We start from the raw sequence: 25,860 nt of genomic DNA on the forward strand, positions 1-25,860 counted from the left end.
GGGAAAGATATTACACTCGAAACTGTTGAAACAGCTTGGGGTCTGGGAGGCCGTAAAACAGTCGCTGTTCCTCACTGACAGAGGGCAGCAGGCCAGGCCGAGGACAGAGATGTCAGCGGGAGAGCAGGGCACAGAATGACAGAGAATGTCAGGGCACAGAGATGTCAGCGGGAGAGCAGGGCACAGAATGACAGAGAATGTCAGGGCACAGAGATGTCAGCGGGAGAGCAGGGCACAGAATGACAGAGAATGTCAGGGCACAGAGATGTCAGCGGGAGAGCAGGGCACAGAATGACAGAGAATGTCAGGGCACAGAGATGTCAGCGGGAGAGCAGGGCACAGAATGACAGAGAATGTCAGGGCACAGAGATGTCAGCGGGAGAGCAGGGCACAGAATGACAGAGAATGTCAGGGCACAGAGATGTCAGCGGGAGAGCAGGGCACAGAATGACAACGACAAGAGACCAGAAACTCGGGGTCATGTCTGAGGGAGCGCAAAACGTGGTGGCCCAGCCTCCCCCAAGTACCAGATTCTGGATTAGTGGTGCTGGAAGAGCACAGCAGTTCAGGCAGCATCCAAGTAGCTTCGAAATCGACGTTTCGGGCAAAAGCCCTTCATCAGGAATAAAGGCAGTGAGCCTGAAGCGTGGAGAGATAAGCTAGAGGAGGGTGGGGGTGATCCAGAATCTGGTTTCCAGCATCTGCAGTCATTGTTTTTACCTCGTTGATTTTAACCCTACTGCGAATCCTCTTGCAAGGATGCCTGCCTTGAAGAAGTTTTCCTCCTCTCTCTACAAGAATCTCAGGGAGTCCCTCTCTCCCCACCCCCACCCTCCTCTAGCTTATCTCTCCACGCTTCAGGCTCACTGCCTTTATTCCTGATGAAGGGCTTTTGCCCGAAACGTCGATTTCGAAGCTATTTGGATGCTGCCTGAACTGCTGTGCTCTTCTAGCACCACTAATCCAGAATCTGGTTTCCAGCATCTGCAGTCATTGTTTTTACCTCCCCCAAGTAACAGGCCTAGCAGGCCCCCAGGGTGAAGCAAGCAGCAAAGAGGTCAATGCCTCACCTGGAACAGGGAAAGGGGGAAAGAGGATGCTTGGGCCTTTCAATAATGGGGAAAGCAGGACGAATGAAAGCTCCTGCGTTGCAGAGAAACCTTTTTGATCTCAATTTGCCCGTAGGTTTGTACGGTTGGGAAAGATACTGAAATGGCTCACTCGCAGGGTTCTTTTGAGGTGTCCGGTTCTACTTTCAGGCCGCAGGATGTCATGCTGAAGCTGATCAACCAGCAGCGTTAGGCTGTGGGTGAAGGGTGAGTCACGTGGGACTTGAATCAACTTGTAGAAAAGGCCGTAACTGGAAAAGGAAGAGCCAGTTGCCAACAGGGGAAAAAATACACGATGACATGAATCCTGGTCTGATTAAAGATACTGCGGTCTTTGGCAACAATTTGTCCCTTCTGTATAATACAAAAAGGGTCAGGAACCAGTTAATGGTAAGGTCCTGGTGATTGTTGCTGAGACCTTGGAGTCCTGGTTCATAGCTCCTTGAAAGTGGAGTCACAGGTAGATAGGATAGTGAAGGTGGTGTTTGGTATGCTTCCCTTTATTGGTCAGAGTATTGAGTACAGGAGTTGGGAGGTCATGTTGCAGCTGTACAGGACATTGGTTAGGCCACTGTTGGAATATCACGTGCACGGAAAGATGTTGTGAAACTTGAAAGGGTTCAGAAAAGATTTACAAGGATGTTGCCAGGGTTGGAGATCTGAGATACAGGGAGAGGCTGAACAGGCTGGGGCTGTTTTCCCTGGAGCGTCGGAGGCTGAGGGGTGACCTTATAGAGGTTTACAAAATTGAGGGGCATGGATAGGGTAAATAGACAAAGTCTTTTCCCTGGGGTGGGGGAGTCTAGATTTAGGGCAAGAGGGGAAAGATATAAAAGAGATCTAAGGGGCAACTTTGTCACAAGAGGGTGGTACGTGTATGGAATGAGCTGCCAGAGGAAGTGGTGGAGGCTGGTACAATTGCAACATTTAAGAGGCATTGGGATGGGTATATGAATAGGAAGGGTTTGGAGGGATATGGGCCGGGTGCTGGCAGGTGGGACTAGATTGGGTTGGGATATCTGGTCAGCATGGACGGGTTGGACCGAAGGGTCTGTTTCAATGCTGTACATCTCTATGACTCTATAGGATGCAAGAAAAGGATGAGGGGAAGGGGTGGGAGGAATGTTTCGAGGAACAGCGCCTGGCAATTCCTCCTGGTCAATATTTATTCCACAACTCAGCAGTTACGAGAACCAGATCACCTGGCTGACTATCGCATCGCTGTTTGGTGGGATCTTGCTTTGTACAGCTTGCTAGGCGACAACAGGGACTGGGACACAAGAAGAGATGTGACTGACTGCGAAGCAGTTTTGGATGTGCCAATGTTTTGCAAGGCAATGTATAAATAGAACCCTTTACATGTAGCAGCAGCGTGGGTATGAATGGGGTCTGACTGCCTGCCTCATGCAGGCCAGCACTCAGGAGCACAGTGCCAAGCACAGCTTGTGGGGTTTGCTTTTGGGGTGTGGAGAGATCTGTTTACATCTTTTGCTCTGAAATCTGGGCAGCCAAGTTGAACAAGTGTCATCGCTTTCATCGCCTCATGTCTCTTGGTACATGCCAGTTTGGGAACACTGGATCCTACTCTGGCACTAATGACCATGTTATTCTCGGTCAGATTCATGGTTCTGGAGGTGGGGGATGGTGTTTATCTAAGAATTGGTTTTCTTTGCCACAAAATACCACGCTTGAACTGGCAGTCTCCGTGATGGTAAACAAGTTCCTCTGGCAAGCTCATTGATCTGGACCGGTGTAAATCCCAAGAGGTGCAACAAAGGCCAGAATCAGGCCTTTTGGAGTAAATGACCTCACTCTGGAAAGTAAAAAAAAAACAGCAACTTTTCGCAAATACACAGGGATCCCGAGATCTATCCCGGGCTGTTGTCAACACAGTGGACTTTAAGCCAGGAAGTTTATATGTGCAGGGAGTCCTACAAGTGAACAAAAGGATACGGCGTGTGGGAAAGGCAGCAAGATTTGCAACCGAGTAGCACCTCCCCCAGCCGCTGTACCCCGACTTTACGGCCCATGAGCGACTTTTCGAAGGGCGGTCACCAATGTGTGAACAGCAAGCTCCCACTAATTACAACTAATGATCAGGCAATCGATCCATCAGTGAAGAGGTAGGAGTGAGCAGCCCTCTCTCACTGCTCCCTAAAAGACTTCACCTTCATGGCATGCTGTTATTTTAGCAGTAAACAAACCGCAGCGAGTGGTTTGGCCTGGATGGATTTATTTTTCACATTGGAGGTGAAGGCAGGACACACATTCCCAATCACCGACTTAAAATTGATCATTAGATCAGGGTCCACAAGCCAATGGGGTCTGGATTCAGGATGGATAAGTTTGACTGACTGTTATCTACAAACACATCCAAACGGACACACGCCCCAAACTTGTACAGTCACTGTTACATTCCTCAGACAACTGATCACAGCAACAAGCTTCGTCATCTCACAGAAAAGAGAGAGTTAAGCAGAATTTAATTGATGTGTTCAGAATTATAAAGGCTTTTCTTTTAAACAGAGTTAAAAATCACACAACACCAGGTTATAGTCCAACAGGTTTACTTGGAAGCACTAACTTTCGGAGCGACGCTCCTTCATCAGGTGATAGTGAACGTCGCTCCAAAAGCTAGTGTGCTTCCAATTAAACCTGTTGGACTATAACCTGGTGTTGCGTGATTTTTAACTTTGTACACCCCAGTCCGACACCGGCATCTCCAAATCATGACTTTTAAACAGAAGCTGCGTAGAAAACCATTTCTCGTGGTAACAGACAGTAAGCAGAGGCCACTGGTTTAAAGATAAATGACAAACGAACAAGATGGAGGAAGGTTCTTTTTAACCGAAGCTGTGATTTGGAATGCGCTGATGGAGGCAACTTGAATGCTGACAGTGAGGGTGTTGCTTTTAACAGGACGGTCAGCTGTGGTCAATCTCACCCTGTAGGGTATAGCCTGGAGCTTGAGAGAGTGATGGAGAGATGTCAACTTTCTGTCCAACACATGGCTACTTCAACAACCTTCCCTCCATTGTGAGGTCAGATGTGGGAATGTTCGCTGAGGATTGTACAACGTTCAGCACCGCTTGCCCACCCCTCAGATACTGAAGCAGTCCGTGCTCAAATCCAGCAAGATCTTGACGAGTAACACTCGCACCACACAAGTGCCAGGCAATGACCATCACTAATAAGAGACAACCTAACCCCACTTCCCCACTATTGTCATTCAATAGTGTTACCCTCACTGAATCCCCCATTATCAACATCCTGGGGGTTACCAATGAGCAGAAACTTAACTAGACTCACCATAAAAACAGCGGCTCCAACAGCAGGTCAGAGGCTGGGAATCCTGCAGTGACTCCCCAATCCTTGTCCACCATCTACAAGGCACAAGTCAGGAGTGTGATGGAACACTCCTCACTCACGTGGAAGGGTCCAGCTCAAACAACACTCAAGGAGCTTGACACCATCCAGGACTAAGAACACTCTTGACTGGCACCATATCCACAAGGTCAGCAGATACAGCAGCAGAAGACAGCACAGGGACAGAGGGATGAATGGCCTCGCACCGTGCTCCACTAATCTATAATGAGAAGCACAGATGCCCCAGTGGTGGCCACAATTATACCAGCGTGCCGGCCTGTTCTGGATTGGGGCTGTTGTTTCCTGGAAAGTACACAACCACACTCAATTCCCACCGCACCCCACCCATAAGAACTAGGAACACAGTAGGCCATTTGATCCCTCCAGCCTGCTCCACCATTCAATAAGATCATAGCTGATCTTTTCATAGACTCAGCTCCATTTAACCCACCCATCTGCTGACCCTCAATTCCCTTACTGTTCAAAAATCTACTTACCTCTGCCTTAAAAAACATTGCCTCAACTGTTTCACTGGGCAGGGGATTCCACAGATTCACAACCTTGTGGGTGAAGACATTCTACCTCAACTCAGTCCTAAATCCGCCCCCCCCCCCCCCCCCCGCCTTATCTTGAGGCATTGCCCTCTCATGCCCGTGTCACCCACCAGTGGAAACAACCTCCCTGCTTCTATCACATCTATTCCTTTCATAATTTTTGTAAGATTCTCCCCTCATTCTGTCTAAATTCCAATGAATATAATCCCAGTCTACTCAGTCTCTCCACATAAGCCAACCCCCTTGACTCTGGAGTCAATCAAGTGGCCCTCCTCTGCACCCCCTCCAGTGCCAGTACATCCTTTCCCAAGAAAGACGACCAAAACTGCACATAGTAATCCAGATGAGGCCTCACCAGCACCCTGTACAGCTGCAACATAGATTAGATTCTCTCCAGTGTGGAAACAGGCCCTTTGGCCCAACCAGTCCACACCGACCCTCCAAAGAGCAACCCACCCAGACCCATTTCCCTCTGACTAACACACCTAGCACTATGGGTAATTTAGCATGGCCAGTTCACCTGACCTGCACATCTTTGGATTGTGGGAGGAAACCGGAGCACCCAGAGAAACCCACGCAGACATGGGGAGAATGTGCAAACTCTACACAGACAGGATAACCTCCCTGCCTTTAACCTCAATCCCTTTTGTATGGAGGGAAATATTCCATTTGCCTTCCTAACTACCTGCTGCACCTGCCAACCAACCTTTTGCGATTCACGCAGCATTCCCAAAGACAGGAAGGGGTTGCACGTGTTCCATACCTAACAGGGTTGCGGCTGCATCCACACCACCGTTGTAGACACCTCGGTTTTCCCTGGACGGGTGAATGTTATCCCACAGGATCTGCACATAGTAAACCACCAGGTAATAACCGGTCGAGTTAAAGATCCACCACAGAGACCACAGCTTCAACTGCGGTGATCGGACTGTATCTGAAAGGCGGGGGGGGGGGGGGCGACAAAACGCAGAATGGGAGGGAGAGAGGGAGAGAGAGATATTAGCTCCAATTTAACAGATTTACTTCAGAATCGTAGAATCACATTAGCATTCCGAGAGTTTGGAATCAGGCCATTCAGCCCATCAAGTCCACACTAACCCTCCAAAGAGGAACCCATCCAGACCCATCCCCCTACCTTATCCTTGTAATCCTGCATTTCCCATGCCTAATGCACCTAACCTACACATCCCTGGGCACAATGGGCAATTAAGTATGGCCAATCCATCTAACCTCGTGTCTTTGGACTCTTCACAAACATTTGCCAATGGTGGGGCTTTAAGTGTTACTCATGTCAGGAGGAGACCATTCAACCCATCGGGCCAGACACTTCACTGCAAAATCATCTTACTTGGACCCACTCCCCAAACCCCCCCCTCCCTCCCCACCAAAACAGACCCTTCGGTCCAACCCGTCCATGCCGACCAGATATCCCAAACCAATCTAGTCCCACCTGCCAGCACCCCGCCCATATCCCTCCAGACCCTTCCTATTCATAGATCCATCCAAATACCTCTTAAATGTTGCAATTGTACCAGCCTCCACCACTTCCTCTGGCAGCTCATTCCATACACGTACCACCATTTGCGTGAAAAAGTTGCCCCTTAGATCTCTTTTATATCTTTCCCCTCTCATCCTAAACCTACGCCCTCTAGCTCTGGACTCCCCGACCCCTGGGAAAAGACCTTGCCTATTTACCCTATTCATATGACCCTCAATTTTGTAAACCTCTATAAGGTCACCCCTCAGCCTCCGACGCTCCAGGGAAAACAGCCCCAACCTGTTTAGCCTCTCCCTGTAGCTCAAATCCTCCAACCCTGGCAACATCCTTGTCCGCCCACCTGAACCCCAGCAGATACAAGCTTCACCTGTCTCACCTTTCCTGGCTAAAGAGTTCCAGGCTCAAAGCACTGATTTTCCTGCTCCAGATGCCGTGTGGTCTGCTGTGCTTTTCCAGCTTCATATCTATTGGCTCAACCTTTGGAGCATCTCCATTCCTCTTACTTTTGTTGAAAATTCCAGTCTTACCATTGGTTTACTCTTAAACTTGTACTCTCCATCCCCTCCTGCTTTCCAAAACATTTCCTGTTTTAATGCCTTCCTCATTAACCTTAGCTTAATGCTTTGACTTATTACACCTTCTGAAATGTGATCACTTGCCTCCACTATTAAGCTTGATGTACCTTTCCACTTCCCTAGTTATGCAGCTTACAAGGACATTTTCCTGAGCGCAGTTCAGGTGGAGATTGTGCTAAATGGACAGCCATTTTCCCCCCCATGACTGGTGCCAGTGGCCTGGAAACCAGAACCCACTTCTCTCACACCAATGAGCCATGTATTCCCTAATCAGGTTTGCTCTATGCCAAATGTGCACACTGCTCATGTACCAATGCAGAATGCCCTCTGGCCAATTAGGGATGGGCTACAAAAGCCAGTGACATTCATCTCATGAATTACTTTTATTTTCTAAAAAAACCTTCTGACAATGGGAACACAGTTTCGCCCCCATCTCCTCCATCCAGACCCCTCTTTAGTTTTGAGAACTTCTGTCAAACATCCTCTGCATCGTCACAGCTCTCGTTTTCCCAGTGGAATGGTTAGCCAGGGCACTCCTGGGTGGGTGCAAATAGATCTGGTTGTTCCCCAGAAGAGCAAGGAGTGCTCCCTCTTCCAACCCTCAACTAAACATCGCCGAGACACGTCTGGAAACTGGAGCGTAAAATGAAAAATCCTCCACAGGTGAGGGGCACCAGTGCAGCCAACCTGCCTGAGCTGGGAGCTTTCAGGCCCAGGAATACTCTCCGCACACACTACCACAGCTGCTGACTGAAAACTGGCCATCTGCAGTTTGTGGGAGCTTGCTGTACATGGCTGCAGCATCTCCTATCTGACAGAGAGCGAGTGAGCAACCGAGAGCGAGCGCGAGAGAGCGACAGACCGAGAGCACGAGCACGAGAGAGAGCGAGAGCGCGAGCGAGCGCCAGAGAGAGCGAGAGAGCGACATACCAAGAGCGAGCGAGAGACCGAGAGCACGAGAGAGCAAGAGCGAGAGAGAGAGCGATAGTGAGAGCGACAGAGAGAGCGATAGACCGAGAGCGACAGAGAAACCGAGAGCACGGGAATGCGCGAGAGGGAGAGCGCGAGAGAGTGCCAGAGCTAGAGCGACGGAGAGAGAGAGCGCGCGACAGAGAGGAAAGTGAGGACTGCAGATGCTGCAGATCAGAGTCAAGATTAGAGTGGTGCTGGAAAAGAACAGCAGGTCAGGCAGCATCCGAGGAGCAGGAAAAATTGACATTTCAGGCAAAAGCCCTTCATCAGGAATGAGGCTGAGAGCCTCCAGGGTGGAGAGATAAATGGGAGGGGGGGTGGGGTGGGGGAGGTAGCTGAGTGTGCAATAGGTGGATAGAGAGGTGGGTGAAGGTGATAGGTCAGAGTGGAGGATGGAGCGGATAGTTGGGAAGGAACATTGACTGATGGGTCAGGTCATGAGGATGGTGCTGAGCTGGAGGGTTGAAACTGGGGTAAGGCGGGGGTAAGGGGTGCACAGAGAGAGAGAGAGAGAGAGAGAGAGAGAGAATGAGGAAACTGGTGAAATCCACATTGATGCCCTGGGGTTGGAGGGTCCCGAGGCAGAAGATGAGGAGGCGTTCTTCCTTCAGGCATCAGGTGGTGAGGGAGTGGTGATAGAGGAGGCCCAGGACCTGCATGTCCTTGGCAGAGTGGGAGGGGGAGTTGAAGTGTTCGGCCATGGGACAGTGGGGTTAGTTGGTGCGGGCATCCCAGAGATGTTCTCTAAAGCGCTCTGCGAGAAGGCGTCCAGTATCCCCAATGTAGAGGTGACAGCAACGGATACAGTAATGACGTGTGGGGAAGTGCAGGTGAAACTCTGATGGATGCGGAAGGCCTCTTTGGGGCCTTGGATGGAGGTGAGGGGGGAGGTGTGGGCACAGGTTTTGTGATTCCTGTGGTGGCAGAAGGTGCCAGGATGGGAGGGTGGGTTACTGGAGGGCATGGACCTGACCAGGGAGTCACAGAGCGAATGGTCTTTATGGAAAGCAGATAGGGGTGGGGAGGGAAATATATCCCTGGTGGTGGGGTCTGTTTGTAGGTGGTGGAAATGGCGAGGGATGATGCGATGTATGCAGAGGCCACCACACCAACTTCCGGATATATCCACCATTTCCACCACCTACAAACGGACCCCACCACCAGGGATATATTTCCCTCCCCACCCCTATCTGCTTTCCATAAAGACCATTCGCTACATGACTCCCTGGTCAGGTCCACACCTCCCAACAACCCATCCTCCCTCTCAGCACCTTCCCCTGCCTCCACAGGAATTGCAAAATCTGTGCCCACACCTCCCCTCTCACCTCTGTCCAAGGCCCCAAAGGAGTCTTCCACATCCATCAGAGTTTCACCTGCATTTCCACACATCATTTACTGTATCTGTTGCTGTCTCCTCTACACTGGGGAGACTGGAAGCCTTCTTGCAGAGCGCTTTAGAGAACATCTCTGGGACACCCACACCAACTAACCCCACTGCCCCATGTCCGAACATTTCAACTCCCCCTCCCACTCTGCCAAGGACATGCAGGTCCTGAGCCTCCTCCATTGCCATTCCCTCACCACCCAACACCTGGAGGAAGAATGCCTTGGGGCCCTCCAACCCCAGGGCATCAATGTAGACTTCACCAGTTTCCTCCTTTCCCCTCCTCCCACCTTACCACAGTTCCAACCTTCCAGCTCAGCACTCTCTTCATGACCCATCCCATCAGCCAATCTTCCTTCCCAACTATCCACCCCACCCTCCTCTCCGACCTATCACCTTTACCCCCACCTCCATTCACCTATCACACTCTCAGCTACCTTCTCCCCAGCCCCACCTCCATTCACCTATCACACTCTCAGCTACCTTCTCCCCAGCCCCACCCCCACCATCTCTCCATCCCAGAGGCTCCCAGCCTCATTCAGAGAGAGACAGACAGACAGACAGACAGGTAAAAACAATGACTGCAGATGCTGGAAACCAGATCCTCGGATGCTACCCGAGCTGCTGTGCTTTTCCAGCACCACTCTAATTTAGAAGACAGAGAGGGAGAGAGACACAAAGAGAGAGAGAGAGACACACACACACAGACAGAAAGAGAGAGAGAGACACAGACAGAGACAGAGAGAGAGACACACACAAACAGAGAGAGAATGCATCATTCGCTATAAAGGGCTTTGAAAACAACCTGGAACCACTCACGGCGCTACAGAAATGCAATGGTTTATTACTTTCAGAACTATATGTTGGCCGGTCTCCCTGGCAGGCTGTGATGGGCAGGATAAAGCACCCACAAAACTATAGGGTGACCAGGTTTTGAAAGGTCAAAACTGGAAACCACTGGAAACTCTTGGCAGACAGGCTGTCGCATTTTGGATCAATTGTGGAACTTGAGAGTGGGGGTGTGCGGACAGAATGAATGGAAAAGGATGTTTTTGTTTTTAAAGAGGTTAAGTGAGGGGGTGTGGTCCTGGCCAAAATGGTCCAATGCAGACCGTCAAGGGAAGTACCTGGACTCATAATTGAACGAAACCTGCTCTCGGTCACAAACTTTATTTATGTTCAGTTTACTCAGCAAATGCCAAGCAGCTCACTGCTGCCACCTACAGTGTGGCCAGAGGACCGGCAGCTCACTTCCAACAAATTGGGATGCCAAAGTGGAGGGTCAAAGTTCAGAAACAAAGGGCACCAAAGGTTGACAAGAGCAGACATGCGGGGCAAGGGCCAGCAATCAAGAGAGGCAAGACCCTGAAAAAGGAAGGAAGGACGGACGGAAGATCAAGGGAAACAAGGAGATCCACTTTGGAAGAGATTTGAGATGATCAACTCCTCAGGAATGAAGACAGAACGTGACCCGTGAGACATTGCTGCTTCAAGCAAAGACGGGGAGGAAAGTCAAAGAGGAGTTATTAAAAAACAAAAAGCAAACTTCCTTCATTTGACTGGAACACTTATTCAGAAATGAAATATTGAACGGGATAAAAGAACTAGGCAGGATGAAGGCACCTATTGACTAATGGCAGGGTCTTTGTTGGGGGGGGGGGGGCATATGGTGAAACCAGTGGAACCCTGGGAAGGATGTGAAAGTGAGAGCAAGAGCAAGGGCCATCCCTTTAGGATGGGAGGGGGGAGGAAAGAGTTCAGAACCTTAACATTTACAGCCAGGCAGGTCCACAGTGATGTAGGAAGTACATCCTGGTACAAGAAGGCGAGGGAAACCTGGATGCTGAATTGAAGACAGTTTGTTTCTGTTAATTAACATTATCAAGGGATAGGGAATCATGACAGGGAGATGGAGATAGCCACAAGTATGTGGATGACCTAACCGAGTTCTGGAAGGGGCTGGATGGTCTAATGTTCCACTATTCCAATGGAGTGTTGAATGTGTAAAGGAACTCTTTTATGGTCTCATTGTATGATGGAGCAGGCATGAGGCACCAAATACCCTACATCAGTTCCAGTGTTTTGTGGAGAAAATAAGAGAATGGTGTGTCATTATAACAGCATGAAGGAAATGGCATTGGACGGTCACTGGACTGGTAAATGAGAGGCCAGATGGTCTCCTCTACATTGGGGAGACTGGGCGCTTCCTAGCAGAGCGCTTTAGGGAACATCTCCGGGACACCCGCACCAATCAACCACACCGCCCCGTGGCCCAACATTTCAACTCCCCCTCCCACTCTGCCGAGGACATGGAGGTCCTGGGCCTCCTTCACCGCCGCTCCCTCACCACCAGACGCCTGGAGGAAGAACGCCTCATCTTCCGCCTCGGAACACTTCAACCCCAGGGCATCAATGTGGACTTCAACAGTTTCCTCATTTCCCCTTCCCCCACCTCAGCCCAGTTCCAAACTTCCAGCTCAGCACTGTATCCTTGACTTGTCCGGACTTGTCCTACCTGCCTATCTCCTTTTCTACCTATCCACTCCACCCTCTCCTCCCTGACCTATCACCTTCATCTCCTCCCCCACTCACCCATTGTACTCTATGCTACTCTCTCCCCACCCCCACCCTCCTCTAGCTTATCTCTCCACGCTTCAGGCTCACTGCCTTTATTCCTGATGAAGGGCTTTTGCCCGAAACGTCGATTTCGCTGCTCGTTGGATGCTGCCTGAACTGCTGTGCTCTTCCAGCACCACTAATCCAGTAATGCTCAAGGGGGTCGGGGTGAAATCCCACCATGGCAGTCTGGGTAACCAGCTCAACCGGCCTCATTCACTAATTGACTTTAGGGAAGGACACTCGATGTCAATAGCTGGCATGCTCTACGTGTGACTCTAGACCCATAGCAATGCGATCGGCTCTTATCTCCTCTCTTGACAATTCAGAATGGACAACAAATGCTGCTCTAGCCAGTGGACACCCACAGCCCACAAAAGAAATTACAGAAGGGGGCACAAGGAAGTTGAAGGACCCAGGGTCGGCTGATGCACTCCCAAATCGGATGCAAAATGGTGACACAGGTTAACGGGTAACTCGTTGCGCTCACTGCACTTTGAATGCATGACGAGCAACTGTTCGAGAGATTGTTACCCCAGGGACCCTCAGTGCCCAGACACCGGCTCTGAATGAGGCATTCTCTACACCACCACGGTACGAAAAGTTGACATTTATATAGCGCCTTTCAACAGGACATCCCAAATTGAAAAGAACTCCACAGTGAGAAAGGAGAGTCACTTGCAGTATAGGAAACACGCCAGCCAATTTCATGGAAATCATTGTATCCCTACAGTGCAGATGGAGGCCATTTGGCCCATCAAGAGCAGACCCACCCCATCCCACATTTTCCACGGCAAATCCCTCTACGCATCCTTGGACACTATAGGCAATTTGGCATGGCCAGTCCAGCTAACCTGCACACCCTTTGGACTGTGGGAGGAAAGCCCTGCAGACATGGGGAGAATGTGGGGTTTGCACAGTCACCCGAGGGCAGAATCGAACCCTGGCATGATGAGGTGGCAGCCACAGTGAGCCACCGCGCAGGGATTCGGTTAGAGACGACTCAGCAACCCGGACACCTCGGATCTGACCTCTAACCTCAGGAACGAGACTTCCGGCCCATAGCAGGCTGCAAACATGGAGGAAGGAATGAAAACAGAGGCCGCTCACCTTTGAGCTCCAGGATCATCTTGACCAGCGCCATTTCCCGCCACTGCCAGCCTCGGGGGGCCTTCTGCTTCTCGGCCACCAGCGAGACGGAGGTGGCATTGACTGCCTCGCTGTCGGAGTGCAGCGTGCCATTGGCTGTCAGTGCGTGCCGCCTGTTGAAGAACATGGTCCTCTTCGGCCTCTTGAGGAACAGGGTCAGGGTGAAGGCGAAGGTGACAAAGCCGAGGGAGATGTAGTTCAGGGTGAGGAAGGGCACGTCACCCAGGGTGACAAACAGCTGGCCCAGCACTGAGCTGACAAAGACCCCCATGAGCACGGAAGAACGAGAGTAGCTCGCCACCTTCTGGTACGACTGCGGGCTGACCAGGGTGAAGATGTACGAGGAGTAGGCCACCCGAGCGGCCATGGTGATGCCGTAGAAGAACTCCATGAACTGCATCTGCAGCACAGTGGTCCCAAAGAGCAGCAGGAGCCAGATGGCCACGTGACTGAGGCTCTGTAGGATCAGCACCGGCTTATAGCGCAGGTAGTCCGTCAGCAGGAAGACAGGCACCAACACCGACATGTACGCGTACGACAGCACGGGCGTGATCTCATTGGTGAGCTGCAGAAACGAACGTGGTGGGGGAGGAAAAACATATTTGAGGAAGTTTGGAACAAACTCTGTGACAACATTGTGCATATATCAGACTTACACAGAGTCCTACGGCATGGAAACAGACCCTTCGGTCCAACCAGTCCATGCTGGACTATTTTCAAACTAAACCGGTCCCACCTGCCTGCTCCTGGCTCATATCCCTCCAAACCTTTCCTATTCACGTACTTATCCAAATGTCTTTTAATCATCATAATTGTACCCACATCCGCCACTTCCTCGGGAAATTCATTCCACACACGAACCACTCGGCGTTAAAACGTTGCCCCTAGTGTCTTTTTTAAATCTCTCTCTTCTGACCTTAAAAACGTGTCCCCTCATCTTGAAAGCAACCCCTACTCCCATCCCATCCTAGGGAAAAGACACCTACCCTTTAACCTTATCTATATTGCCTCTATAAAGGTCACCTCTAAACTTCCTACGCTCCAGTGAAAAAACGTCCCAGCATATGCAGCCTCTCTATATAACTAAAGCCCACGACTCCTGCCAACATCCTGGTAAATCTCTTCACAACCCTCTCCAGCTTAATAATATCCTTCCTATAACTAACTGGGTGACCACAACTGGACACAGTAATCCAGGAGAGGCCTCACCAGTGGGTCCTGTACAACCTCAACATGACATCCCAACTCCAATACCGAAGGGACTGAGCAATGAAGGCAAGCATGCCAAATGCCTTCTTAACCACCCTGCCTATCGATGATGCAAACTTCAAAGAATTACGTGCCTGACCCCCTAGGTCCCACTGCTCTACAACACTACCCAAGGCCCTGCCATTAATTGTACAAGTCCTGCCTGAATAAACAAAACCAGAGGATCAGATGACCATGGGAAATAGGTTCTTTAGGAATGGGTGTACATATGCATTGTAAAGTGGGAGAGACGGAGGGGGTTAGGCAGAGCTTCCCGATACAGAGATGTTCACCACTGGTGGAGTGGGGAAAGTTGAAGGAGCAGAGAGCTCTCGGAGGTGGGGTGCAGTGGGAGGAGATCGCAGAGCTAGTGGAGGGCAAATTGAAAATTCTCCTCAAGGTGCTTCCCTGCATCTCGCAGACTTAGCTGGCTCACGGCATGTTTATGCTCCCAGAACCAGTTGCACACTTTGGACTTTTGTAATCTGCCGTTTAGCAGCTGTGAAGGTTAAAGCGACCTGTTATCACACTGATACAGCTAATGAAGTGAACACACTTTCCTGAATCACTCTAATTACTGAAGGATCTTCAGATTAAACACCAGCCTTCCCACTTTTCTCTCTTGGTGATGTTCCCCTACAGCAACAAGTTGTATTGCCATGGGGACAGTGAAATGCTGCAAGTCTCAAACAGAAACTAATCACGGGCCAATCAGCATAGACTCTAACTAATGAAATAACGTGTGGGGAGTCACTGACAAAGGACCATTAGCTTTCAGTCACACACGTTTTGTCAAAAGAAAACAAGTGTCTTTTAGGGACGCTGTTAATATGGGAGCCACTACCAACAGCCCTCGCACTACTTCACTGGAGAGATACACAGTTCTGGCGAGACGTTCATTGTGCCAGGACAGCTCAGTTTTTTCAAAAACAAACAAAAACAAATAAACAAAGCAAAAAAAATCATGGGAAGGACCTTATTCCTGATTCCCAGTTCCACTGGTTTTGCCAACAGACAAAGGTGCCAGCAGTGAGCTTCATTGAGAAACTAGGCAATTCTCTTAACCTGTATTTCTGTGGAGAAATGTCAGAGGACAGTATGGTGGCTCAGTGGTTAGCCCTGCTGCCTCACAGCGCCAGGGGCCTGGGTTCGATTCCAGCCTTGGGTGACTGTCTATGTGGAGTTTGCACATTCTCCCTGTGTCTGTGTGGGTTTCCTCCAGGTGCTCTGGTTTCCTCCCACAGTCCAAAAGATGTGCAGGTTAGGTGAATTGGCCATGCTAAATTGCCCATAGTGTCCAGGGACGTGTAGGTTAGGGACATTAATCAGGGGAAATGTAGAGTAGTAGGGCAGGGGAATGGGTGTGGGTGGGATACTCTGAGGGTCAGTGTGAACTTGTTAGGCCCAAGGACCTGGTTTTCATATTGTAGGGATTCTATAACTCCAGGGACAACAGTCAGGAAATTCCCCAACTCGGGAACCTTGCCTTGGTGGTGAAAACCAGAAGGTGAGGAGGGATCGAGAGGGGGTGAGGAGAGGTTAGTGTGGACAGACAAACGGACGCTGTTGTCAGCAACAGCAAGGGTGGCAGCATTCAGGTCAACAGAAGGGATGTTGCAACACAGCCAAAGCCAGGGACATCCTCAGACTTTGGCAACATTAGCACTCAAATGACCATTGTCAAAGGGAAGTACACCCCCAGTCCCACACTGCAGCCTGTGGCAAAACCTCCAAACCCATGACTGTGAGCCTGCTGACTGTGAGTGATGTAGAAAGACAGGTCTCTCTCTCTCTCGCTCTCATACACACACAACCCATGACCGACAGAGAGCCCAAGACACAAAAAAAGGCAGACACAGAAGGAGAATAACATTCAAAGTAGAGAATAATTCCCGAATGGGACCTTTGACCCTGATCCCATTTTGTTAGTTTTATCTGCGAGCTGACTCAGGGTTAGGTCTCTCAGTCTAAGCTTTTTTCACAATGTTACAGCTGGTTAATAATCTCCATGCTCTTCAAACCAACCCTGCTAATTATCACATAAAAACTCTGACACAGTAAACCACTCACACAGGCTCACCCCGAATCAGTGCGTGATTGCACAATTCACACAGTTTCCTATTATCACCACAACCATGTCACGTATGCCTTTAACCTCCTGCTACTGCTTAGAGGACATGGGTGCAAATTCTTACCTTTGGAAGACAGTAGGATTTCATTTGGATTCAATTAAACCAAACATGGCATTGAAAAGTTGGTCTCAGGTGATAGTGACCAATGACAAACTGGTGCAAAATCCAGCGCATTAATGTTGTTCAGGGAATGAAATTAGCCTGGCCTGGACCACGGGTGACTCCCAGTCCACAGCAATCTGGCCGACTCTTGGTTACTCTCTGAAATAGCTGAGCTGGAGGCTGGAAGAACACAGCAAGGCAGGCAGCATCAGGAGGGGGAGAAGTTGATGTTTCAGGTGTAACACTTCTTCAGGACTGGGGGTGGGTGTAAGGGGAGTTTCAGATAAAGGAGTGGGATGGGGGGGGGAGAAATGAGAAAGCTTTTGGTGGGGAAAGGGTCAGAATGGTAAGGTAGGGCTAGGTGAATGGGTCTAGTTGGTCAATAGGAGGAATGAACCCAGTTGGTGGCTGGAAGGAAGAGTCGGTCACTGGAATAGAAGGGAGGAGGATGGGGCTTGGGAAGGGAGTCGGGGGGGGGGGGGGGGCGGATGGGTGAGAAGGGAGATTGTTTGAAATGTTGAGTCCTCTGGGCTGTAGGCTGTCCAGGCAGAAGAAGAGGTGGTGGGGTTAAGGGCTACGGGGAGAATGCTGGTAAATGGAGCTGAAATGCGCATCAGCCATGATTGAATGGCGGAGTGGACTCGATGGGCCGAATGGCCTTACTTCCACTCCTATGTCTTATGGTTGTTCCCCCAATTTGCGGTCTAACTCAAACAACCTTCCCACCCATACTACCCAAGCCCAGCCCACTCCCTTCCATTCCTCTGACCGACCCTTCCTTCCAGCCATCACCTGGCTTCATTCCTCCCGTTGACCAACCAGGCTGTACCCTCTACCTGTGTGTTCACCTATCCCTACCTCACCACCACCCCTGCCCCCTGCCCTTTACCTGCAACTACCCCGAAAACCCACCCGCCCACCCCCAGTCCTGAAGAAGGGTTACACCCAAAACGTTGACTTCTCCAACTCCTGATGCTGCCTGGCTTGCTGTGTTCACCCAGCCTCCTGCCGATCTACCTTGGATTCCAGCATCTGCAGTTTTTTTTTGTCTCTGAAACAGCTGACTCTGCCACTCAGTTCTAGGGCAATTGAGGTCAGACAACAAATGCTAACCTTGCCAGTGACAATCAGCCTTGGCGAGGTAGGCCCGAAGCAGACTCTTGGCTGTGGTGGAGTCAAGTTTTGGCTGGTTCAGTAGCCAGTGGCAGCCGCATTGGCAAAGACCATAGAGGATCACAGTGGCGAGGGCATTGGTGGAGGCAAGATGGTGCCAATACGTGGCAACTCTTGTTCCAATGGCGGCAAAGGGGATTCATGCCTGGCCATTAGGCCCCATGGCAGAGCACTTAAAGTTAAATACTTCCTGTGTGTTTTATGTTTTGGTTTATTCTTCCTGTGTTTTAAAACAGCGCCAGAAAGTGGCGACACTGTGCAACACTTTACATTGTATCCTGTCACAAAATACACATGACGTTAAATAAATAAAATGAAAAGAAGAGGAAAACACACATTGGCATCCCCATGCCCCTACCACTCCCAGCACGCAAATCTCCATTTCCAAAGTCCATCTCCCACCCTTGCCACCGAGCAGTCTATGGAGAGTGACAGATTCCGCAATGATCCTGACAGAATCACAATGACTCGGTGGATCAAAGATACATACTGGATTAGTGGTGCTGGAAGAGCACAGCAGTTCAGGCAGCATCCAACGAGCAGCGAAATCAACGTTTCGGGCAAAAGCCCTTCATCAGGAATATAGGCAGTGAGCCTGAAGCATGGAGAGATAAGCTAGAGGAGGGTGGGGGTGGGGAGAGAGTAGCATAGAGTACAATGGGTGAGTGGGGGAGGAGATGAAGGTGATAGGTCAAGGAGGAGAGGGTGGAGTGGATAGGTGGAAAAGGAGATAGGCAGGTCGGACAAGTCAAGGAGGCAGTAACTGAGCTGTTTTTACCCCGGATCAAAGATACAGCCAACCGACCTTGACCCATTGACCACACTCCCACACTTCCCAGCATTCTCCTGCAGATAGAGGGTGAAGGATCCCAGATGACGTTAGCACAAGTGCAATCCCAGCAAGCCCTTCCTCCCTCCTTCCAACAAGGAGCAGATGAACAGACACACAGTATTTAGTTAACCACAACTGTCATTAGGAAGACAAACCTATTCCCCTTTATTAAAATCAAAACCCTATGGTTTCAGTATATTCTGCCCTGTTCCTAGCAAGTCAGAGTGATGGACAAGAAGCAAGCCATTACAAGTTCTGTCATGAGGAAATAAAGGCATTAAAAACGATGAGGTGCTGACCCACCGGTTAACAGGCTTCAGACAGAGGGTTAGAGATGCTTCAACATGTCAACATTTAAATCTCCAGCTGTGGGATTCACCCCAATGCCCATAAACAGAAATGTTCTATCTCATCATCACTGGAAATACTGCAATGTTTAAACTTTTAGCTTCATTTCTCCTCCTTAACACTAAGAAAGCCTGCAAATGTTTAATTTTGTTTTTACGCAGAACTGAGAGAGTGACGGTCATGTTTAACTTTTAACTTTGCTTTCTTCCAGGTTAAGTTTTTGTACCTAGGTACTTGTACCTAAGATAGTGCTGTGTGTGAGGACATTGAAAACCTCTTACTGTGCTACTGTATTTTTGTACTTGAGTACAAGTGACGATAAAGTTTAAATTTAAAATCATGCCACTGTTGTGGGGGCTTTTTGTGCACAACCCGGCTACTGCCTTTCCTTCATTACCGCCTGTGGATGTGAAAAGCACTATGCAAATGCAAGTCTCTTCCCTCCCCCACCAACTCCCTGCAGAAGGTCCTTCAGACACAGGGGAGTCAAATACTGACTTGCATTCATATGGCGCCTTCAAAGACCTCAGGACGTCCCACAGTCCCTCATGGTCATGGAAGTACTTCTGCAGTCTGGCTATTGTTGTTATTGTAAGAAACAAGTCAGGGAGACAGTGCTTCGCAGACTACATCTGTTGGTATATGTACATGGTAGCCATGGGTAGGCGGCACGGTGGCACAGTGGTTAGCACTGCTGCCTCACAGCGCCAGAGACCCGGGTTCAATTCCCGCCTCAGGCGACTGTGTGGAGTTTGCACATTCTCCCCGTGTCTGCGTGGGTTTCCTCCGGGTGCTCCGGTTTCCTCCCACAGTCCAAAGATGTGCAGGTCAGGTGAATTGGCCACGCTAAATTGCCCGTAGTGTTAGATGTAGGGGTAAATGTAGGGGAAGGGGTATGGGTGGGTGCGCTTCGGCGGGTCGGTGTGGACTTGTTGGGCCGAAGGGCCTATTTCCACACTAAGTAATCTAAAAAAAATGTTGCTTGCCCCTTTTCAACCCAAGTCTGGATAACCTTTGGATGTTGTTGCATTTGAACATGGACTGTTCCGGTATCTGGGGAGTCACAAATGGTGCTGGACGGTGCTGAACATCCCCACTTCTGACCTCAAGATGGCGGGAAGGTCATTGATGAAGGAGCTGGAGCTGAAGATGCTTGGGCCTAGGACCCTACCCTGAGGAACTTCTGCAGAGTTAGCAGGCACTGGCCAAATATAAAACCTGCCTGAGTGTCAGAGGTTCTGTTCACTCAGAGCTGGCTCTGAGGGAGCTGGATCAACTCTCTACTTTTAAATAAAGGGTAACGTTGTGACGGAATACCAGCCTCTGTGGAGTTATTTCACATCCAGTAGTAGATTGAGAAAAAAAAGTTTAAAAAAACCTGCCTGACAAACACGTAGCTATCAAATAAAAAGAAACAAGATTTTCTGCTCTTTTATCACACTGACACTAGCATTAGCGCAACGGTAATATCTCTATACTTTGGCCTCAAAAGCTCGGGTTCAAGTGCCAACTACTCCAGAGATGGGTCACAACAGAATGGTTTTAATATCTTAAAAAAAATCTAGACTGCCTCAAGTATGGAAGACTCGGGGTGATCCTGTTGAAGCGATGTCGACGATTGAATGAATCGACAGTTAGTTTTCCTCCTTCCTCTGGTGCAAACGTCAAGAAAGTTTTTTTTAAAAATTATATTCTTAACATGAAAACTAGGGCAATGACAGTGACGTTATAAAACATTTGGTCACACAAGGGGAAAGAAAGGTAGTGAACACCTGGAATCCTCTCCGAAAAAGCAGAGGCTTGAAAATCTCAGAGCCGAGAGCGATGGGTTTCTTTGTGAATAAAAGGGATTTAGAGGAGAAAGGCTGTTGGAAAGAGAGAGTGTGAAAATAAAGAAAAGCCACAACCCAAAAGGAGAAGTGGAACACACTCGAAGGGCTGAATGGCCTACTCTGTGGAACAGATCCCTGCCCCCATTGTTCAACATCACCCCGACAGAACCTCGCAGAGTCCTACTGGGCAGCCCGATCGCCTCCTAGAAGAGCGCTTTAGGGAACATCTCCGGGACACCCGCACCAATCAACCACACCGCCCCGTGGCCCAACATTTCAACTCCCCCTCCCACTCTGCCGAGGACATGGAGGTCCTGGGCCTCCTTCACCGCCGCTCCCTCACCACCAGACGCCTGGAGGAAGAACGCCTCATCTTCCGCCTCGGAACACTTCAACCCCAGGGCATCAATGTGGACTTCAACAGCTTCCTCATTTCCCCTTCCCCCACCTCATCCTAGTTTCAAACTTCCAGCTCAGCACTGTATCCTTGACTTGTCTGGACTTGTCCTACCTGCCTATCTTCTTTTCTACCTATCCACTCCACCCTCTCCTCCTTGACCTATCACCTTCATCCCCTCCCCCACTCACCCATTGTACTCTATGCTACTCTCTCCCCACCCCCACCCTCCTCTAGCTTATCTCTCCACGCTTCAGGCTCACTGCCTTTATTCCTGATGAAGGGCTTTTGCCCGAAACGTCGATTTCGCTGCTCGTTGGATGCTGCCTGAACTGCTGTGCTCTTCCAGCACCACTAATCTAGAAATGCATTAATGCCCACAGTCTCTTCGATAGGCCCCTCATTCTCTGCACAAGGTGGTAGTTACAATGCAGTAAAAATAATGACTGCAGATGCTGGAAACCAGATTCTGGAGTAGTGGTGCTGGAAAAGCACAGCAGTTCAGGCAGCATCCAAGGAGCAGTAAAATCGACGTTTCGGGCAAAAGCCCTTCATCAGGAATACAGGTAGAGAGCCTGAAGCGTGGAGAGATAAGTGAGAGGAGGGTGGGGGGTGGGGAGAAAGTAGCATAGAGTACAATAGGTGAGTGGGGGAGGGGATGAAGGTGATAGGTCAGAGGGGAGAGTGGGGGAAGGTAGCAAAAAGTACAATGGGTGGATGGGGGTGGGATGAAGATGATAGGTCAGAGAGGAGGGTGGAGTGGACAGGTGGAAGAGAAGATAGGCAGGTAGGACAAGTCATGGGGAAAGTGCTGAGCTGGAAGTTTAGAACTGGGGTGAGGTGGGGGAAGGGGAAATGAGGAAACTGTTGAAGTCCACATTGGTGCCCTGGGGTTGAAGTGTTTCGAGGCGGAAGGTGAGGCGTTCTTCCTCCAGGCGTCTGGTGGTGAGGGAGGGGCGGTGAAGGAGGCCCAGGACCTCCATGTCCTCGGCAGAGTGGGAGGGGGAGTTGACAGTCTTCGATTCAAAACCGGATCAGGAGATGTTGGGTCAATGGGCTGAGGGGTGGCAGATTGAGTTTGAGTTGGATAAACACGAGGTATTCCTTTTGGTCAAGCAAACAAAGGCAGGACTAGTTAATGGTAAGGCCCTGGGGAGTGTTGTAGAACAGAGAGACCTAGGGATTCAGGGACATTGTTCTTTGAAGTTTGCATCACATGTAGACATGGTAGTTAAGGCGGCATTTAGCACATATGCCTTTATTGCTCAGACCTTGGAGTATAAACGTTGTGACGTCACGTTGAGGTTGTACAGGACATTGGCAAGGCCTCCTCTGGAATACTGTGTCCAGTTCTGGTCACCCTACTTCAGGAATAATATTATGAGGCTGGAGAGGGTTTAGGGGAGATTTACCACAATGCTGCTGGGAATGGAGTAATTGAGTTATAGAAACAGGGTGGGACTTTATCACTGGAGTGTAGAAGGTTGAGAGGTGGCCTTATAGGGATTTATGAAATCAGGAGGGTCAATAGATAAGGTGAATAGCAAAGATCCTATCCCTAAAGTGGGGAGGGGGTGGAAATTCAAAATTATGGGCATATTTTTAAGGCAAGAGGAGAACGTTTCAAAAGGGATAGGAGGTGCAACTTTTTTTAAAACAAAAGTGATTTGTGTGTGGAATTAACTGCCAGAAAAAGTAGCAGATGCAGGTACAATTACAATGTTTAAAAGACATTTGGATAAGTTCATTAATATGAAGGTTTTGGAAGGATATAGGCCAAACACAGACAGGTGGGACTAGTTTAGTTTGGGAACTTGGTTGGCATGGATGAGTTGGACTGAACAGTCTGTTTCCATGCTGTGTGACTCTGTAAAAAGATGTCCAAAAATGAAACCAAAACCGAGAGGTTCCAACTCCCAGCAAACACACCCTACACATAGAGCTATTTTCTGTAGGGAGAAAAGAAAAAGGGATGGGGAGATAACCTGACAGAGAGCTTCCAGCCAAGGACTAGTAGAGCAGACCGGGAGGCCATTTGGCCCATCAAGACATGCGTGCTTTTACTCTGTATCAAACACAAACCCTTCATTCAAATCACTGACGGATTACACATAGCTGTGGCTCCAGTAATCTTACACGTGGTCTGCCACAATACCAGCTTGCCAACCTGAAAAAAAAAGTGACCCATCTGCTCCAACTCGGTTTCCTGACTTGGATCAATTCCTACATCCAATTATGAAGGGGCTTGACAGGGAGTAAGTGCTCCTGTACAAATAAGGAGGTCGTTAATACGTCCAGAGGATTGTGAGGGACTTCCAAAAAAAAAAGGGAAACGCCAGTGAACACAGAGAATGAGAAAGGGGATAGAAAGTGTGATGTTGTTTGAGTGGAACGGAGATGCTGAGCGTACTGGATTTCTGAGCAAATCCATTTGGTGTAAGTTTTGGTGAGTATAAGCCGTGCTCGTCATTTCAATCTAAAATGGAGAGTGGGAGAACACCCATGGAGCCACTAATGAAGCTGGAACATAATCCAGGAGGAGGGAGTGCAGTTTATTTTTCTTAACTGCACGGTGGGGGGGGGGTGATTCTTAAAAAGCCGATGACAGTAGGATTAGTACAACTTCAAAGCTACAGTAGCGGCACATCAGGACCCCAACCTGCCAATTCGCACACTGCTAATAATAAAAAAGAAAGAAAAAAATACAATGCATATTTAATAATTAAGACAGACAGAAAATAAATTCCTGAACATAGTAGGCTCTTAGGGGGCCCGAAAGCTCTTTCCAGCCAACGTGCACCTTTTGTGAAAAGTCGCCACCATTCCAGCACTGGAAAGGCACAGCAAGATCCCACAAACCCAGTGTTATGGGATGATCATGTCAGTGATAATGGGTTAAGAGACAAATTTGGGGGGGGGGGGGAGGAAATCCAGCGACAGAACGTGGATGATTTAATAACTCTGACGGTGTTGCATCTGGGAACATCGGCAAGGAGACGGTGCTCAGCTGGATGCAGGAGGATTTGAACGCACAAGTCTCCAGAGAGGGAACTGAGCGTCAGCGCTAGCCCACCTCAGCGACAGTTCCTTGACCCTCAGCTCTTGAAAGTATACAAGACGGAACCTCCTACAGAGTGGTCTGTGAGACGCAGTCAGCCTGGAAATGTTTAAGCCGGAGCGCCTTTGAAGCGTTAAAAAGGTGACAGCAACTTCAGTCAAAAACAAGCCCCTGTGGGGACAAATCGATCAAGCAGTAAATTCAGGTCTAAAGTGGGGCAACACACACCGATTCTGGAGAGGGGAGGCTGTAACTTTAGGCAGTACCATGAAGCAGATGGACTGAATGGCCTCCCCTATTTGCAAAAGTTTTTTTTTAAATTTCAAACCCGGGCCTGGAGTCGGGTTTATTCAGCACAGAAAAGATTTACAAGGATGTTGCCAGGGTTGGAGGATCTGAGCTACAGGGAGAGGCTGAACAGGCTGGGGCAGTTTTCCCTGGAGCGTCGGAGGCTGAGGGGAGACCTTATAGAGGTTTATAAAATCACGAGGGGCGTGGATAGGGTAAACAGACAAAGTCTTTTCCCTGGGGTCGGCGAGTGCAGAACTAGAGGGCATGGGTTTAGGATGGGAGGGGAAAGATATAAAAGAGACCTCAGGGGCAACTTTTTCACGCAGAAGGTGGTACGTGGATGGAATGAGCTGCCAGAGGAAGTGATGGAGGCTGGTACAATTGTAACATTTAAGAGGCATTTGGATGGGTATATGAATAGGAAGGGTTTGGAGGGATATGGGCCAGGTGCTGGCAGGTGGGACTAGATTGGGATATCTGGTCAGCATGGACGGGTTGGACCAAAGGGTCTGTTTCTATGCTGTACATCTCTATGACTCTATGACATCAGGACTGGGTTTACTTGTTGAACCACTGTACAGAAGGTGGGAAGGATTTAGAATTAGGTTTATTGTCATGGGTACTCACATAAAAGAGGTACAGTTAATAAGTTTGCAGCTGACACCAAAATTGGAGGTGTAGTGGACAGTGAAGACGGTTACCTCAGATTACAACAGGATCTGGACCAGATGGGCCAATGGGCTGAGAAGTGGCAGATGGAGTTTAATTCAGATAAATGCAAGTTGCTGTATTTTGGGAAAGCAAATCTTATCAGGACTTATACAGTTAATGGTAAGGTCCAAGGGAGTGTTGCTGAACAAAGAGACCTTGGAGTGCAGGTTCATGGGTAGATAGGATAGTGAAGGTATGCTTTCCTTTATTGAGTACAGGAGTTGGGAGGTCATGTTGTGGCTATACATGACATTGGTTAGGTCACTTTTGGAATATTATGTGCAATTCTGGTTTCCTTCCTATTGGAAAGATGTGAAACTTGAATGGGTTCAGAAAAGATTTACAAAGATGTTGCCAGAGTTGGAGGATTTAAGCTGTAGGGAGAGTTTGAATAGGCTAGAGCTGTTTTCCCTGGAGCATCGGAGGCTGAGGGGGTGACCTTAGAGAGGTTTATAAAATCATGAGGGGCATGGATAGGATAAATAGACAAAGTCTTTTCCCTGGGGTCTGGGA

At 49.3% G+C, this 25,860-nt stretch overlaps 1 protein-coding gene across 1 annotated transcript in view; it reads right to left on the bottom strand.

The window, feature by feature from the left end:
- The window catches only part of slc19a1 (solute carrier family 19 member 1), a 43,637-nt gene that overhangs the window by 14,339 nt on the left and 3,438 nt on the right, over window positions 1–25,860 (bottom strand). The window contains exons 2-3 of the mRNA XM_072578490.1: window positions 13,185–13,788; window positions 5,793–5,963 (exon numbers count right to left, since the gene is read on the bottom strand). Coding sequence (XP_072434591.1) covers window positions 5,793–5,963; window positions 13,185–13,788 — 775 coding nt within the window. The remainder of the gene's footprint in view (window positions 1–5,792; window positions 5,964–13,184; window positions 13,789–25,860) is intronic.

The sequence above is a fragment of the Chiloscyllium punctatum genome, chromosome 10 (assembly GCF_047496795.1).
Source record: "Chiloscyllium punctatum isolate Juve2018m chromosome 10, sChiPun1.3, whole genome shotgun sequence".
NCBI classification, from domain to species: domain Eukaryota; kingdom Metazoa; phylum Chordata; class Chondrichthyes; order Orectolobiformes; family Hemiscylliidae; genus Chiloscyllium; species Chiloscyllium punctatum.